Below are 15,727 nucleotides of genomic sequence, written 5' to 3'. Positions count from 1 at the left end.
CACTATCATCAATAAAATTTGGCCCTTTTCCCAGCCTCTAGGGGGTTTTCTGAATTTTGACTCTATTTCACCAGATAAATAACATGTGTAAAAATGGCTAGGAGTCCTTGAGCCCGAGCCCACCCACTCTGCACCTCAGGAAATGAATATCTATACATGAATGGGACAGACTGGATTGTCACCTTCCCCTCTGAGGGTAAATCATAAATACGACCACCCCTTGTTGATTTGAAGAGATACAATCCCTTGATCAGCACAAGACACCACATTTCCAGAAGGAAGCTGCAAAAATTGTAACCTAAGTTATTTCATAGCATGCTGTGCATTATAAGTGATGTTTATGGGCACTGGTACGGAAAAGGTCCTACTTCAAGTTGGGCTTGAGATCCGTGTCCTTTCTGGTCTCTTTCTCCCTCCAAGTTCTATGAGGCCAGGACATTCTCTTGGCAATGTCTATCACTAAAAAGGAGGAGAGAAGTGCATTTGCACTTCTGCAAAGGGAGCCCGTGAGCCCCTGAAATGTTGTCACCAACAACATGTCAGACCAAGGATCAGCTAGCAGACATCAGGAAAAGAGGCAGTTCCCTCCCAGATGGGTTCAGTTGGGAAAATGGCTCCGACTCATTCTATAGAAATACTCAACACTGAGGAATTCCATATAAACACGAGGTTGGGGAAGATTTCTTGTGATGGATAGTAACAAAAGCAATATGATTGCCTAGAAACAACACTTCCAATTCACAGCATATAATTAAATAACTTATGTGGCAATTAAATTATATGCCAATTAAAGTGGATTGCAAGCTTTAATAGAGCACACTGAAAAACAAATAAATGAAAAATATTACTAGAGCACATCATTTACTCTTTTTATCTCCTAAGCAGAATTGACAGTTAAACAATTAATCCTGACCCCAGAGTCTTGTACTTTCTGCGTGCCGAATGAAAGTCTAAGAATGACTGCTAAAAACCTTGAGAATACTTTTTTAATTGATGAGTTTCCAACCATGTTAAGAGGCATTCTGTCATTTTGCCTAAAATGAGGAAGGAAACTGACTCTTACAAAATGGCTATTCCCATATTTAGTGTGTGCTCATGGCTGAACACTGAGAGAACTTGTAAGCATCTCTTTTTCTTTACCAACTTTGCCATGCCCAACATAGATATCAGATGTCAATTCTTGTAACGATACAGCTCATTCATAATCGACCTTGGCATTTAAGGGTATATGCATGCAATATCCAAACTGAAATTCCACCTAATTCTATGTGGCCCATTATGGCGGAACACACATTGAAATTAGGAACAGCTAGTGCAAGAAATACTAAACACAAATGAGAAAATCCGTAAATTGAATTGAATTCATAAATTCCATTATGAGGGAGAATTGGAAAAAAAATCACTTTCCCCAACCAGAAACTATTTCTGGAAAACCCATTTCAATTTCCCAATGTCTCACACGTCAAGATCTCCAGCTCTATCCTCATTCTCTAGACTAGAGTCATCTATTCTTGCTAACTGCTTGAATGAAGCATAGCCCAAAACTGCTTTAGCTCCTTTGGAATTCTTCAAAGCATGATTGTTTTGGACACTGTTTGGCAAGGAGAGTCTACAGACAGCTGCATAACCCTCTTCTGAGGACTTCTTTTTTTAAAAATAAAACTTTATTTAAGGCAATGGGGTTAAGTGACTCACCCAAAGTGACTCACACAGGCAATTATTAAGTCTGAGGCTCAATTTGAACTCAGGTCCTCCTGATCCCAGAGCCAATGCTCTATTCACTGTGCCACCTAACTGTCCTTCTGAGGACTTCTGAGGACACACAGTGGTATTAAAACTTACAAGAAAAGAAACTTTACCTCTCCAGATCTAAGGAAGAATGAAAATGTGACCTGAATCTGCATTAGAAAATAAAATTATCTATGATTATTGTCCTCCTGAACAATACTCTAATTATGGCAAATTTTAGGAGTTATGGATAGACAAAAGGAGGACCCATTTTCCTGGTAACTTACTTACTGTGCACAATGGATGTATGAAGCAATGTCCATTGTGCCTTTGAGCTCTCTCTTTTTCTCTCTGACTTCCACAAGTAACACACACACACACACACACACACACACAGAACCCACAAATCAACACTGCATTCTTTGTAACTGTGACATCCCAGACACCATACCAGGTTCCCATGATCTCAGATCACCAGTCCCAGTTCTGACAAGCATGGTGGCAACATAGAAAGGATGCTAAATTTGGGGTCTGGAGTACCCCAACCTGAATCCAGAGAATTTTTTATTACAACTGGCTAACCATAGGCATACTGACCCACTTCTCTGACCCTCAGGTTCTTCATTGGAAAATGAAGATGTTTTAAAATAAAATGACCTTTGGGATTCCTTCTATCGCTGAATTGGCGGCCTTAGGATCTTATCACCTCGGGTAAAGCATCCCTGGGGAAGAGTGATGTTCTGGCTCAAACTGTTATTAAGGCCACAGATTTCATTCACTCACTGTCTACATATACCCTGGGGGCCTTTCACACCATCTGGCTCTAGTAATAATAACAATTATAATCTTCAGGCCAAAAAGCTGGCATTCATAGGACATTTTAGCACAGTAATAATAATATTAAAAGTAGCATTCGTATTTTCTTTTTAGTAGAAATAGCAATACTAAAGCCAACACTCAAATAATAATTTAGTATTAACAATAATAAAACCCAGCACACATTTGGCACTTAAACAAAAATATTTTAATATGTTATCTCATCTCATGCTCATAAAATCCCTCTAAGATAGGTATTATCACTATCCCCAATTTATAGATGAGGGAACAGAGGCAGGCAGAGGCACAGTGACTTGTCCAAGGTCACACAACTAGTGAACATCTGAGGCTGGATTTGAACATATTATCCAAGGTCCACTGCTGTAGTCATCTTATCTCCTAGCTCTCTCTCTCGCTCTCTCTCTCTCTCTCTCTCTCTCTCTCTCTCTCTCTCTTTAGCTAGTAGTCATTTAATACCTGCTGATACCACAGAAAACACTCTTCAAACACACAACACGTGGGGTGCATGAGGCAATTGCAGCCTTCATCGGGTACAGTTTCATCACAGATCTTATAGGGAGCTTGTGCTTTCTCTCCTATCTTTTTTATTATTATATGAATATTTATTTGTTTTCCATATAATAGTAGTTTCTGACTATCCATTTTGGTAAGGTTTTGAATTTTACAATTTTCCCCCCACCCCCTCCCTTCCCTTCCTTCCCCCTGTGCCCCACAGAAGGGGGTCTGATAATCTTTACATTGTTTCCATGATAAAGATTGATCAAAATTGAATGTGTTGAGAGAAAAAAACAGATCCTTGAGGAAGAAATAAAATATTAGAGATAGCAAACTTATGTAGTATATAAGACAACTTTTAAAAAAAATTGAAAATAATGATCTTTGGTTTTTTTTAAACTCCACAGTTCTTCCTCTGCATACAGCTGGGATTCTCCATCACAGATCCTCTGAAATTGTCCCTGATTGTTGCACTGACAGAGTGAGCAATTCCATCAAGGTGGATCATCACCCCCATGTTGCTGTTAGGGTGTACAATGTTCTTCTGGTTCTGCTCATCTCACTGAGCATCAGTTCATGCAAATCCCTCCAGGCTTCCCTGAATTTCCATCCCTCCTGGTTTCTAATATAACAGTAGTGTTCCATCACATACATACATATCCCACAATTTGTTCAGCCATTCCCCAATCGATGAATAGTCACTCAATTTCCAATTCTTTGCCACCACAAACAGGGCTGTTATGAATATTTTTGTACAAGTGATGTTTTTACCCTTTTTCGTCATCTCTTCAGGGTCTAGATCCAGTAGTGGTATTGCTGAATCAAAGGGGATGCACATTTTTTTACCCTTTGGGCATAATTCCAGATTGCTCTCCAGAAAGGTTGGATGAGTTCCCAGCTCCACCAACAATGTATTAGTGTCCCAGATTTCCTGCATGCCTTCCAACATTGATCATTATGGTTTCTGGTCATATTAGCCAGTCTGAGCTTTCTCTTCTATCAACAGCCAGTTCTGTTGGTAGAACAAAGAAAAGATTGGGATTCCCAATCCAGAATTCCGTGCTAATTCTCCTCCTTTGTTAACATGACTCCAGGTTAACTGTGGGGGGGGGGGGCAGGGAAGTAATCAGATAGTCAGCTTCAAGTTTTGCCCCAAGATGGGTTGTCCATCTCCTCCATGGGCTTCCTCATTTCCTCTACCCATTTTTTGCTTTTATGGCTAACATATTGTGGCCTACTTAAGTCCACCACCAGCCTCTTCATCATCCATTGAGTGATCTCCTACTTTAACTCTCTGGCCTTTCTTTATGGACAAAGAATCAGCCAATCAAAAACCATTCTTTCATAACACCCCTATTGTCATTCTGGTACTGTGCCGGAGGTACAAATAGAAAGAATGAAACACATTCCTTCTGAAGAGGGCTCCCAGGCTGAGACCAGCAGTTGGATGGACCATAGACCTGGTCCATCAGTATGTGCAGGGAGAAGACACAGGCTAGATTAAAATGGGGCTATATACTCAGTGATGCCAGGCTTCTCTCAGAAGGCCCGACTTTGTAGCACTATTCTTAGAGTGACTTAGGCTATGGAGAGGCACATGGTGAGTGGACTATATAGCAGACCAATACGTTGCACAAGATAGTTGGAAAACAACTAATTCAATTAAAAGTTGCAAATACAGGGGATTGACTAAATGTTGGGAGTCGCAGCGTACCTTATTGGACTAATCCAAGTGGAAGAGGCTGGTATCTAGTATGCTTTCCAAGGAAACATAATGTATATGTGAAAGAACATGTTCTCCTAAGCATTATGAATAGGAGTTAAAAGGGGCCTCCTTACCTTACCTTACACCCAGATGGAGGAAGCTGTGAAGCATGAAAATGTGAAGGACAGAAGATGTGAAATAGAAACGTTTTGGTTTATGGGGTCCTCCACTCACTCATCCCATCAACCCTTGTTGATGGAGCACTTGCCCATCGTGGGGGAGGCCTGTCTCAATAGCACCAACATGCCTTTCAAGCAGTTGACCCATTGTCTCTTCTTACTAAAACTAGCCTTCCCCCTTTTCTGGTCATACAGATTCCAATGCCCCTGTGCCCTGTACACAAGGTGGTAGGTAGCATGCTTCCTCCCACTGCTCTGCCTACTACCTGCTGGATTAATGCCAACATTCCCCTCATGATGTGCTTGGGTCAGGCCTGGTCTGCTGTTCTAGAGAATGGTATCAGTTCAAAGCTCTTTTGGTAGACAATGTATTGCCAATAGGAAGAAACTTTTGGGAATTGAGTTCATAGGGAAAACCTTGGTAGGTCAATGCATGTAGTATATATTTCTGGGAAGTTCCCATCACAACTTAGACTAACTTCATCTCTTCACTTTGTGCTTCCTTCTCCCAGCATCCTATGCTCCTCCTGTCTCCATCTTTCAACCCTATACCACCCTCAATTTATCTATCCAATTTCTTCTCTACCCAGCCTGCTGAAGGGGTCCATGGCCCAAGGTAAGAATTTCCTTCCCCCTGCAGTTGTGTGGAAAACTTGTATCCAGGGGACTGGAGGTGAGCTTGGAAAAATGTCTCAGCCTTCTGGAAGATCTTAAGAAATAACAAAGGGTAGCATGCTGCTTTCAGGAGACAGAACCAAAGATAGAGATGTCTGCATCCCCTTACACAAGTGACTGGGGATCAAGTCCAGAGAAAAAGTGGGAACAATTGAAACTCTTCCAAATCCTAGGGTGACAAGGGCTCCTGAGAGAAGAAAATGGGATTTCAGGGGGATGTCATTGTGCAGCAGAAAGGCAGACTCAGCATTGTCCCCCGCTGACTTCTGCAAAAAAAGGCCAATGCTCAATCATCAACCTAAAATGGCTTTGGAATCTCTCATAAAGGTGAACGAGGTATTCTCAAAGCACATGAAACTCAGTCAGATATCTTTTCTCATTTTAAGAAGATGAAAGAAAGCATGGACACTAACTTGCTTCCATGTTATTAAGGGGAAAAACACATTCAGGAATTCAAAGAAAGGAAACAACCTACCCGATGCCATCTATTCAATACTAATACAGGGCAATTTCTTCCAGATCATGTCACCAGAATAAACCATAAATTAACAGTTTAAAGTTAATTAGAAAACATTCTAGGCAACAACTAATTATGAATGTGTGTGCATACAATTACCCAGAAATGTGATTAAAGATAAATATATGTAGTCAAAGATTTAATCAGAAATCACAGATACTTATTTGGAATGTTCGTATTAAACTCTTAAGGCGAGCTATTCATATTTATTATTTCTGCTACAGTGCTTCCCTGGAGCATAATTCATAGCCCATTTTACCTGGAAGAGGTAAATTCTTCTGGCTGGAAGGATCTCTCTGAGGAGACAACAATAAATTGATCTTCTCTTTTTATGCATGTGGCAAGGTTTGTTGAGTGGATGTGGAAGACACAGAGAGGATTCAGACCCTGGGAGAGAACTATCTCCAATAGACTGGTTTGGGGGCCTCTAACAGATAAGTTTCCATCATCCTAAACAGGCAGGAATAAAGGAGCTCTCCTCCCAACCTCAGCCCTGAAGGAGGCCCTGGTAGAATGTGGGCCAGGATGGTGAACACTTTGCTGCTTCATAGGGGCCAGGGTTGGTTTCTGAGAGAAAGCACTAACACCTATGTAAGAAATATGCACATACATATTTCCACTTGTCATCTCTTTCTGACAGTGGAGAACATTTTCCTTCATAAGACCAAGTCTTCTCATGTTTTTCTACATCAACTAGTTCATCATTTCCTATACAACAGCAATATTCTGACCCAAACACGTTCTCTCTTGAGAGATTTTCCCTCAATTATCTTTATTTCCTCTTTTCCTGGCTATATTGGTTTTATTTATTCAAGAAAAATTTAATTTAAAATACTTGAAATTATCCATTTTATACTCCAACAATATTCTCACCTTAAAACAAAGTTTAAGATCAGACACTGTTGAATCTGCTTCCTTTACATTTTTCCCACTGGTTTCCTTCAAATTTCTGACTATTTGTCCTTCCAAATGTCCTTTTTTATAATTGAGTAGGATAATTTTTTTAGTGATTTAATTGGGATGGCACTGAATAAATAGATTAGTTAAGTAAAATCATCATTTTATTATTTATTCATGTAGTCTCACTGTGGCTTTACCTATCCATAAATAATAAATATTATTCCAATTATCTACATCCGACCTTGTCTGTATAAAAAGTGTTTTATGATTATGTTCATATAGTTTCTATGTTTGTCTTGGCAAGTATACTCTCAGACAATTTATTCTAATAATTTTAAATGACCTAATAGGATATTAAATAATATTGGTGACAATGCCATTTGCCTATTTTTCTCTTTTGATTAATCTATTTACAAGCCCTTTTTTGCATAATTCTATTCCTTCCCTGTATTTTATTTTTATAGAGCAATGTATTGTTGAATTCAAAATGTTGATCTGTTATCCTTTTCCTTTTTGGGAATAAATTCATCCCATTCACCTTCTTCCTAATTTTCCTTACTAAACTTCATATCCTATTTACCCTAACCCTCCTCCATCCTCTTCTTTATTTCTATTCACCATCTTGCTCTCCTATTCCTTAACCTACCCATCCTTCCTTCAAGAGTTTTATTCTGTCCCCCAACCTTTACCCTTTGCCCTTTTCTTTCTGAATTTAAGACTTTTACACCCTTCTAGATATAGATGTTGTTCCCTGTTGACCCTATTCACAACAAAAGTAAGGTTTCATGACTACCTGCCCTTACCTCGACTAGCTTCTTCTGTATCATTCTTCCTTTTATGCCTCATTTGAATGAAATGATTATTCCTTTTATATTGTCCTCTACAGTTTTTTTAATAATCACCCCATTATACATAGCTCAGTTCGAGTTGTTCTAACCCAAATAACAATGACAGTCATGAGTACTGATATTTTCACACATAGGAAGTAAGAGTTTGAACTGAGTCCCTTATAATCCTTTCATTTTAGCTTAGATTTCTCCCTGAATTCTATATTAAATTTTCCCTTAAGTTCTTCTGTTTGGGGCATAAATACTTGGAAGGTTTTCAGTTCATTAAATGTCCATTTTTTTTTCATTCAGAATAATACTTAACCTTCATGGGTAAGTTACCCTTGGTCATAACCCCAGCTCTTTTGCACTACAAAACAGAGTATTCCAAGACCTGTGGGGTCCTCCTGTGTAGCGTAGCAGTCAACAGATCTTGTGTGAACCTTATTGTAATTCCATGATATTTTTTCTTGCTGTGTACAGTAACCTGTGAGTTAAAATTAACCATCTTTCAGGTGGTGATTGGTGAATTTTCTTCCATTTCTGCTTTGCCTTTTGTTCTAGAACTTCAGGACAATTTTCCTTGATAATTGCTTGTAAATTTGAAGATTTTTTTTAAATCTTAATTTTCAGGTAGTATAAACTATTCTTGTATTATTTCTCCTCAATCTATCAGTTGTTTTTCTGATGTTTTATATTCTCTTCTCCTTTTTTCAGTCTTTTGATTTTGTTTTATTATTTCCTACAGATCTATCTGGCAAAGATCTTTCCTTTTAACACATTAGGCCTGGATGCTGGGCAACAGTTTTGTTTTAAGGCTTTTGTCTGCACACAAAGCATCTGAGGGTTGACTATTAGTACCTGGAGAGAATGAGTTTTGCACCAAGACCACTGGAGCTGCAAGAAGATCTTGCCTAACACATTTCTGAGCAATCACGCAGTATCTGGTTCTTTGGGTTTTGCTTTTAACAATTATTAACTTCCTTCTCACTCAGTCTGGGCCTTTTTTGTTTTGGCAACCCTCCCCTCTTTGGCCTCTCTCCCTTTTGCCCTGGATGCTGGTATCACTCCCTCCTTCTCGAAACTTTTTTTTTCCCCTTTGGCCTGGAGCAAAATCTCAGACAAAGGTTTAAGGACATCTGGGGTTGCCACGTGACCCAAGTGACCCTGCATGCTTGACATAACCTGGTGAGGACATGAGGACATGTTCAGTCCAAAGTTTGCCTTCCATCCTCCCTCCCCCACCAGAGCCTAGCCCAAACACACTGGCAGCCACTATTACTAATATACTTTATTGATGAATGCCAACAATGACAAAGCATTACCCTTGGGCTCATCCAAGGGTAAAGAAGGTGCCACTTATTATACCCATGCCTGCTGCTCACAAGCTCAAGAGGGAAGGGCAGAAAAGCCTCTCACTGTAGCCACAGTCCTCACTGGACTGGGCAGCATCAGACCATGACCAGAATCATCTTTCCTGAAGCTCCTTGGTTGTTGATGATATCTTCATGGGCCTGCGAGGCATTCTCCAGCAGGTAATTAGGCCCGATCACCGGCTGCAGCCAACCCGTCTCAATGCCAGCCAACAGAGCAGCCAGAGACTGCAAGAAGTCCTCCTGTGGGCATTGCCAGAGGAAAAGACACAGGATATTTAAAGGCATTCAGATGTCTGAGCCTAGAGCTACCCAACAAGGCTTTCCCCATAGTTCCAGATGTTGAGAACTTGCTCCCCTGTTGCTCCGGTTCCCTTGTAACCCCGTGTATTTGATACATGAGGTGAAGGGATGTGCAGGCTACTTCTGCTGATTGCCTGCCTGGGCCCAAGACATAAGATGGACTGAGACCCCCCCCCCCCCTAGGGACCACATGGAAAGGTGTTGCACACTTACTGTGGAGGAGCTATATAAAGCAACACCAATGATGCTGATTTCCTTCTTCATGGTGTCCCTGGGGTTTATTTCTATGGAACCCCTGGAGCCAACAATCTGAGGCACAAAGAGGAGTTTGCATTAAAGGGGGACTGAACATATGAGGGGGAGGCTTGAATCATGTCTTCCAGGTGTCCTAAGTACTCACTATCACCCTTCCTCCATAGGAAAGAAGCTGAAAATCATTGTGGAGGTTGAGGTGAGATGCCATTTCAATGATCACATTCACGCCACTCTCTCCAACATGTTCCTACATCACAAGTGTATTGGTTAGTAAGGCACGCGGACCCCGATATTAAAGCCATAGATCTTTTAGAGCACCCCATGAAGTGGGGTGAGGACTCAGAATGCCACACCAGCTGCTGATCCTCACAAGAAAGATACATAGGGCTTGTAATAACACCTTCCCAAACCCCGGCCTAGCAGAGCCTTAGAGTTGATGGAATCTTCCTGGAGTCTCTCAACCTCTTGCAACAGGTGCATCAAGCACAAAAAGAAAAGCCTCCTCCCTTTGGTTGGCCCAGCCTCTCCTCAGCTGAGCCCAGTGGCCAACGAGGATGGACAGGTCCTTGGGCAGGCCCATTCACAGGATCCCAGCCTCCAGTGTGGCCCAGTTACTGGATGGAGGCCTCTGAGCTACAGAGTCATCAGCACAGCCCCCTCCTCCCCCATTCCTGGGGAGCTTCTCTTCTGAAAATTCAAGGGGACAAACAGAAGAGGGTAAGGCACTGGCCCGTGGCCCAGTTCTCCTGGGTGTTACTCTTTAGGGAGTACAGAATCTGGCCTAAGGCACGGACTAGCTGAGAGATCATAGGAATATCACTTCGCCTGCCTGCCTCAGTTTCCTTCACTGTAAAATAGTGAAACTGAAGCATACACCTCCCAGGGATATCGTAAGGCAATCCTGGTGAAGTGCTGAGCAGGCACCCAGTAGGAGCTTTCTAAATGCCATCTATTATTGTCATCATTCCCCCCCTCCCTCTGGGCACTCCCAGGAAGTCACCCCACCTTGATCTTATTGATATAATTAGCCTTTCGGTGATTGAAGACCTTGTGGGCTCCATTATTCAGAACGATTTTCCTGCCCTGCTCTGTACCAGCTGTGCCCAAAACCTGGAGGCCGTATGCTCTGGCGATCTGGCAGGCCGCGATTCCAACCTCGGAGAAAAAGACCAGTTTGGGTTTCTTATGATCAGCTTTCCTCCTTCCTTCACATTCAGTGCCTTTCTGGGGGGCTGGGGGGGCGCTGCTTAGTGCAGAGAGGGCAATGTGAACATGGGGGATGTCTAGACTGGCGCCGACACAGGCCTTTTTAAAAAAAAAATAGTAATTAAACTCAAGAAAGGAAGCCAAGAGAAGGTGCAGGCCTGCACTGCAGGATAAATGGAGGGCCTTCCCCTTGCCCCAGGGAGCTGCTTCAAAGATGAGGGGTCTGGGATTAGGGTTAGACGTACCCAGTTCTAGCAAGTTGGAGGGGAGAGGAGGAGGGCAGTGAAGTGGCATAGAACCACAGACCTGGAATCAAGGAAGCCCAAGTTCCAATCTGACCTTAGATGGGCAGCTCATTTTGCCTCTATTGCTGAACTATGAAATGGGGATAATAACAGAACCTAACTCCTGGGACTGCTGTGAGGATCCAATGAGATAATATTGATAAAAATTAAAAAAAAAACCCTTAGCACAGTGACTGGTTATTGCTGGCACGATATCAAAGCCAGTGATCGTTATTATTAATAATATCATTATATCATGTATATTAATTATATATATATATATATATATATAATTATATAGAGAGAGCTATATAGAGAGAGAGCTGAAAGAGACTCCTCAATTTACAGCTGAAGAAACTGAGGTCCAGATAGAATCAGTGATTTGACCAAGGTCCTAGAATCATAGATTCGGGATTGGAAGGGTTTAGGAAGTCATTGGACCCAAAACCAAGCTGAATTCCCGAGAAATGAAGGACATTTTGCAAATTACCCTATGTGCTAAGCGGCAGAGGCAGTATTTGAACACAGGACCTTTGACTCCAGACTGGTGGTTCTTACACATTACTAAGAGGGCCATACAGATAGTTCTACAATTTATCTTTAGAAAAGGGGGGGGGGGGGCGGCAGGTTTCTCTTGTTCCAGTTAGCCCTGATGTGGCAATCAGGCTGGCCACCCCATCGGCCCAGGCTGCTGGTATCTCCTGTCCTCCCCTTGCTGTGCCACATTGGTAGGCTGCCCTGCCCATGGGATGCAAGCAGTCCGCCCTGGGGAGCCCACTCCAAATAGCCCTAAAGATGCTGGCATTCAAGAGGCCGAGAGCTGCGGCAACAGCCAAGTACCCCTCCACATCCCTCACAGCAGACCCTGCCTCAGTCTCTCTCCCTGTTCTTGTCGTCCAACTAGGTCAGAAAACAGAGCCACGTTCCCGCCTTTTCAAACTGATCTTCAGGGCCCAGGTATGCTGCTGAGCTATTTTCTCCGATTCTTACTTTACTTAGATTTGTATTTTAGACAGAAAGTACTAAGGCAAGCTCTCTCCAACTTCCTTACCATTTAATTGGGGTTATTTGCCCTGTTTTGGCCATTCTGGGTAATAATGAATTCCCCTCCAAACAGTCTACTCAGGGAGTTAGAGAAGGGAGCTCTTGCTGTGGTTTAAATTTCAACTAAACCAATTAAACCTTCTCAATCACACAGAGCCATCCCCTGGGGCCTTCCCCATCAGGGATGAGCTCAGAGCAGGCTGATCCTTGGCTGGCCTGGGCCGGGGCAATGGGCAGCCTGGCTAAACAATTCCCATCCCTGCTTTGACAGCAGATAGGGTATGGTGGGCACTGCCTCAGGGGAAGGCAGGAACTCAGGGGGTTGGACACTCCTGGGAGCAAGGACCCTAGCGGCCTCCTGTCTTCCGATTCTAGGGGGTGAGCAGCTCCTTTAACCAGCTGATGACAGCAGGGCTCCAAGAAGCCCAGCTCTGAAACCACACATGCTCAGTCAGCTAGTCAGCCTTCGTGGGGAGTCCACACCCTCAGGGAGTGTCATGATGGCCCAGCAGGTGAGCTGCAGGTCAGGCTGGGAAGTGCCCATGCCAGAAGGTGCTGGGACAAAGTCTAGGGGACCCTCAGGGTCCTCCAGTGCACCAGGGCAGGAGGGAGCCTTTGCTGGATCAGGGCCATTTTCTGCAAATCTCCACCTCCCCAGGGACTTTAACCAGGGTCATACTCCAGGCCAGACCAGACCAGACATAGGCAGGACCTCCACTGTGGCCAGATCTCAGCCACCATTGACCAGTGCAATTTAAAGACTTAAGTTTATCTTTTTTACACCAACAATAATCTGTTTTTTCTCCTACTGCCTCCTTCCACAGAAAGGAAGAAATGCTCCCATAGCAAGCACGCAGCCCAAGAACTGTGGCCCTACATGGGCCACGGCTGTCGAGTCTGAGAAGCGTCCGACTGTCCTTTGTGCAAGGACGGTCGCCATCCCCCCAAAGCTGAGGGGGCACAATGGAGGGACCCCCAAGATGGCAAGCCCAGGCAGGAGCCTAGGAAGAGTTGATGCCAGGCTTGACCTGAGCACAGGGGTTACCCAGTCAACCAGGTCTGTCAGGAGGACCCAAGAAAAGGGCAAAGGTTGGATGTGGCACATGGACCAGCACCCTCCCTCCTGGTAGTCCCTGAGGCACCTTTCTGAGAATACTTACTCCTCCACTGGCCCCGTGAATGAGAACAATCTCTCCAGGTTTGACCCGGGCACTAGAACAGAGAATATAGCCACGATGACCTCCTGCTGGGTTCCAGGCTGACCCCTCTCCCCAGGCAGAGAGCCCAGTGCCTGGCCAGGGACCTGTCGGGAAGGTCAGGCCGCTGTGCCTGAATGGCTGGAGCAGGGCAGGCCAGGAGCCTCCCCTCTCCTGATGTCCAGTTCCAGGGTTGGCAGTAGTTGGACCTCCCAGATGTGACTTGAACCCAGGTCTTCATAGCTCTGAATCACTTCAGCAATGCAGGGGGAACCCGGCTCCAGGAGCCAGGAGCGGGAAGTGCTCTGGGGGATGGGAGGTCACACGGATCCAGAGTGGAGAAAAACGTTGCCTGTGGCCTCTGCTGACCTGGGTTCAAGGCCCAGTCAGCCTGTGGCAACCATTCTCAGAGGTCACGGTGGTGAGGAAGACTCACAAGAGTAAAAAAGGAGATCCGCTACATCCGTCCTGAGGAGGGCTGCCCCTTGCGGGTTCTTACCTATGCATCAGGGCACGGTAGGCAGTGAAATATGGGATCCCAATGGATGCACCTTGATTGAAGCTCAGCTTATCCGGCAGTGGGAAAACAGTGCTGTTGGCGGCGATGGTGTACTCGGCATAGCCCCCTGTGACTGTTTTGGTTGTAAAAACCCTGTCTCCTCTCTGTTGGGGGGGAGAGGTTCATGGGGTTCAGGTTGGGCTGTGACCTTCACAGCAGGGGCAGGGAGAACCAGGAGTGGAGAGGCCCAGACTCTCAGCCTGGCACCTGCCCAGAGAGGCCATCCCGAACCCAGGGCCGGGGTGGGGGGAGGGGGTGTTCTCTGCCCATGGCAGAGGTGTCCTCCCACAGTTCTCACCGCGGCAGCCCAAATGCCTTCCAAAGGCCCAGAGCCTGCCTAAAGGCCGAAACCAAGGCGGCCGTCCCCCCCACCTCCTCCTCCCCGAGGCCTCCCCTCATCTGGCTTCAGTGTCATTCCACCATCGCTGAGTCGGCTCAGGTCTGACCTCTGGGCAGCGGGAGCCAGCTGCCCCATGAGGGGCACTGGGCAGCGCAGGAGGGGCAGGAGCCCTCAATCACAGAATGCCATGAGGATTCCAGGGGGAACCGAAGTTTGGTAAAATGAAGGCGTGGACCCCAGCCCCCATGGCCTTCGCTCCAAGGTCCTCTCTGTGGCTAGCCCTCAGCCATCCCCTGCCCAGCGCAGGCCCGGTTCTGCCCCGGGCGTTCTGCCCCGGCTGGGCCAGGTCCCGAAGGACCGTCCCGAGGGTACCTTGAAGTTCTTCACGTTTTGTCCCACGGCCTCCACGACCCCCGCCACATCAGTGCCCGGCGTGTACGGCAGAGTGGGGGTCCGGCCGTAGGTCCCCGAGCGGATGTAGGTCTCCACCGGGTTGACCCCGCAGGCGTGGACCTTGATCAGGACCTGCGTGGACAGCGGAGCTGAAGCCCACCCGGCGACCCCGCGCGGCCCAGGTCCGCGCCCCCCAGCAGACGGTCACCGAGGTGACCGGGCGCACCTGGCTCTCCGAGGGCTCCGGCACCGGCACGGAGGTGTGCAGCCTCAGGACCTCGGGCCCCCCAAACTCCGACACCCGGATGGCCCTCATCAGCCTGGGCCCGGCCATGTGCCCTGCGGAGGGACAAGTCCGGTGGGCCTGCGTCCCGGGCCCGCCTGGGGTCTCCCGAGGGCAGCAGAGCCCGGGGCCGCGCCCGCCCCCAGGCCCTCCTAGGCCGGACTGGGCAGCTCCGAGCGCTCCCGGGGCGCCCCGGCCTCAGCCTCCTGGGGGCCCCTTGGGCCGCCCGCTCGGGGTGACGGCCCGCCCCGGGCCCGGGCTGGGCAGCGCCCAACTGGCCTGGGGCTCCCCGAGGCCGGCCCGCCGGGGGGCCCGGGCCCTCCTCCTGCTCCCGGGCAGCCGCGCCACGCGGGGGCCGCTGCGAGGGCGCTGTGCCGCGGCAGTGGGGGGCGCGGGCCCCGGCTCAGCAGGGGGCAGGGGGCAGGGGCCGGGGGAGGGGCGGCGGCCCCGCGCCGCAGGCGGGCCCCACAGACCGGCCCGGGCCGGGCCTCACCCCGCGCCGCCGCGCCTGCTCCGGCCCGTCCGCTCGCGAGGGGAGGAGTGAGGGAAGCGCGGCCTGGCCCGAGGCCCCGCCCCCTCCGCCGGCCCCGCCCCCTCCGGCCCCGCCCCGCCCCGGAGCCCGGCCCCG

The 15,727-nt window shown here is 46.8% G+C and overlaps 1 protein-coding gene across 2 annotated transcripts; it reads right to left on the bottom strand.

Moving 5' to 3' along the window:
- Positions 1-9,136: 9,136 nt before the first annotated feature.
- Positions 9,137-15,263, bottom strand: CRYZ (crystallin zeta). Of its 2 annotated transcripts, XM_074221167.1 has the most exons (8): positions 15,043-15,155; positions 14,796-14,948; positions 14,024-14,187; positions 13,489-13,540; positions 10,800-10,949; positions 9,940-10,041; positions 9,753-9,848; positions 9,137-9,479 (listed from the first exon to the last, which is right to left on the bottom strand). In XM_074221167.1, the coding sequence occupies exons 1-8, from the start codon at positions 15,148-15,150 to the stop codon at positions 9,315-9,317; spliced, it is 990 nt and encodes a 329-aa protein (XP_074077268.1). In that variant the 5' UTR covers positions 15,151-15,155; the 3' UTR covers positions 9,137-9,314. The 2 variants fall into 2 exon arrangements, with proteins under 2 accessions (XP_074077268.1, XP_074077269.1); XM_074221168.1 differs by lacking the exon at positions 9,940-10,041 and having other exon boundaries at positions 15,043-15,263.
- Between the last annotated feature and the right edge of the window lie 464 nt (positions 15,264-15,727).

The sequence above is a fragment of the Macrotis lagotis genome, chromosome 2 (assembly GCF_037893015.1).
Source record: "Macrotis lagotis isolate mMagLag1 chromosome 2, bilby.v1.9.chrom.fasta, whole genome shotgun sequence".
Taxonomy (NCBI): Eukaryota; Metazoa; Chordata; class Mammalia; order Peramelemorphia; family Peramelidae; genus Macrotis; species Macrotis lagotis.
This window is presented reverse-complemented; position numbering and strand designations above follow the sequence as displayed.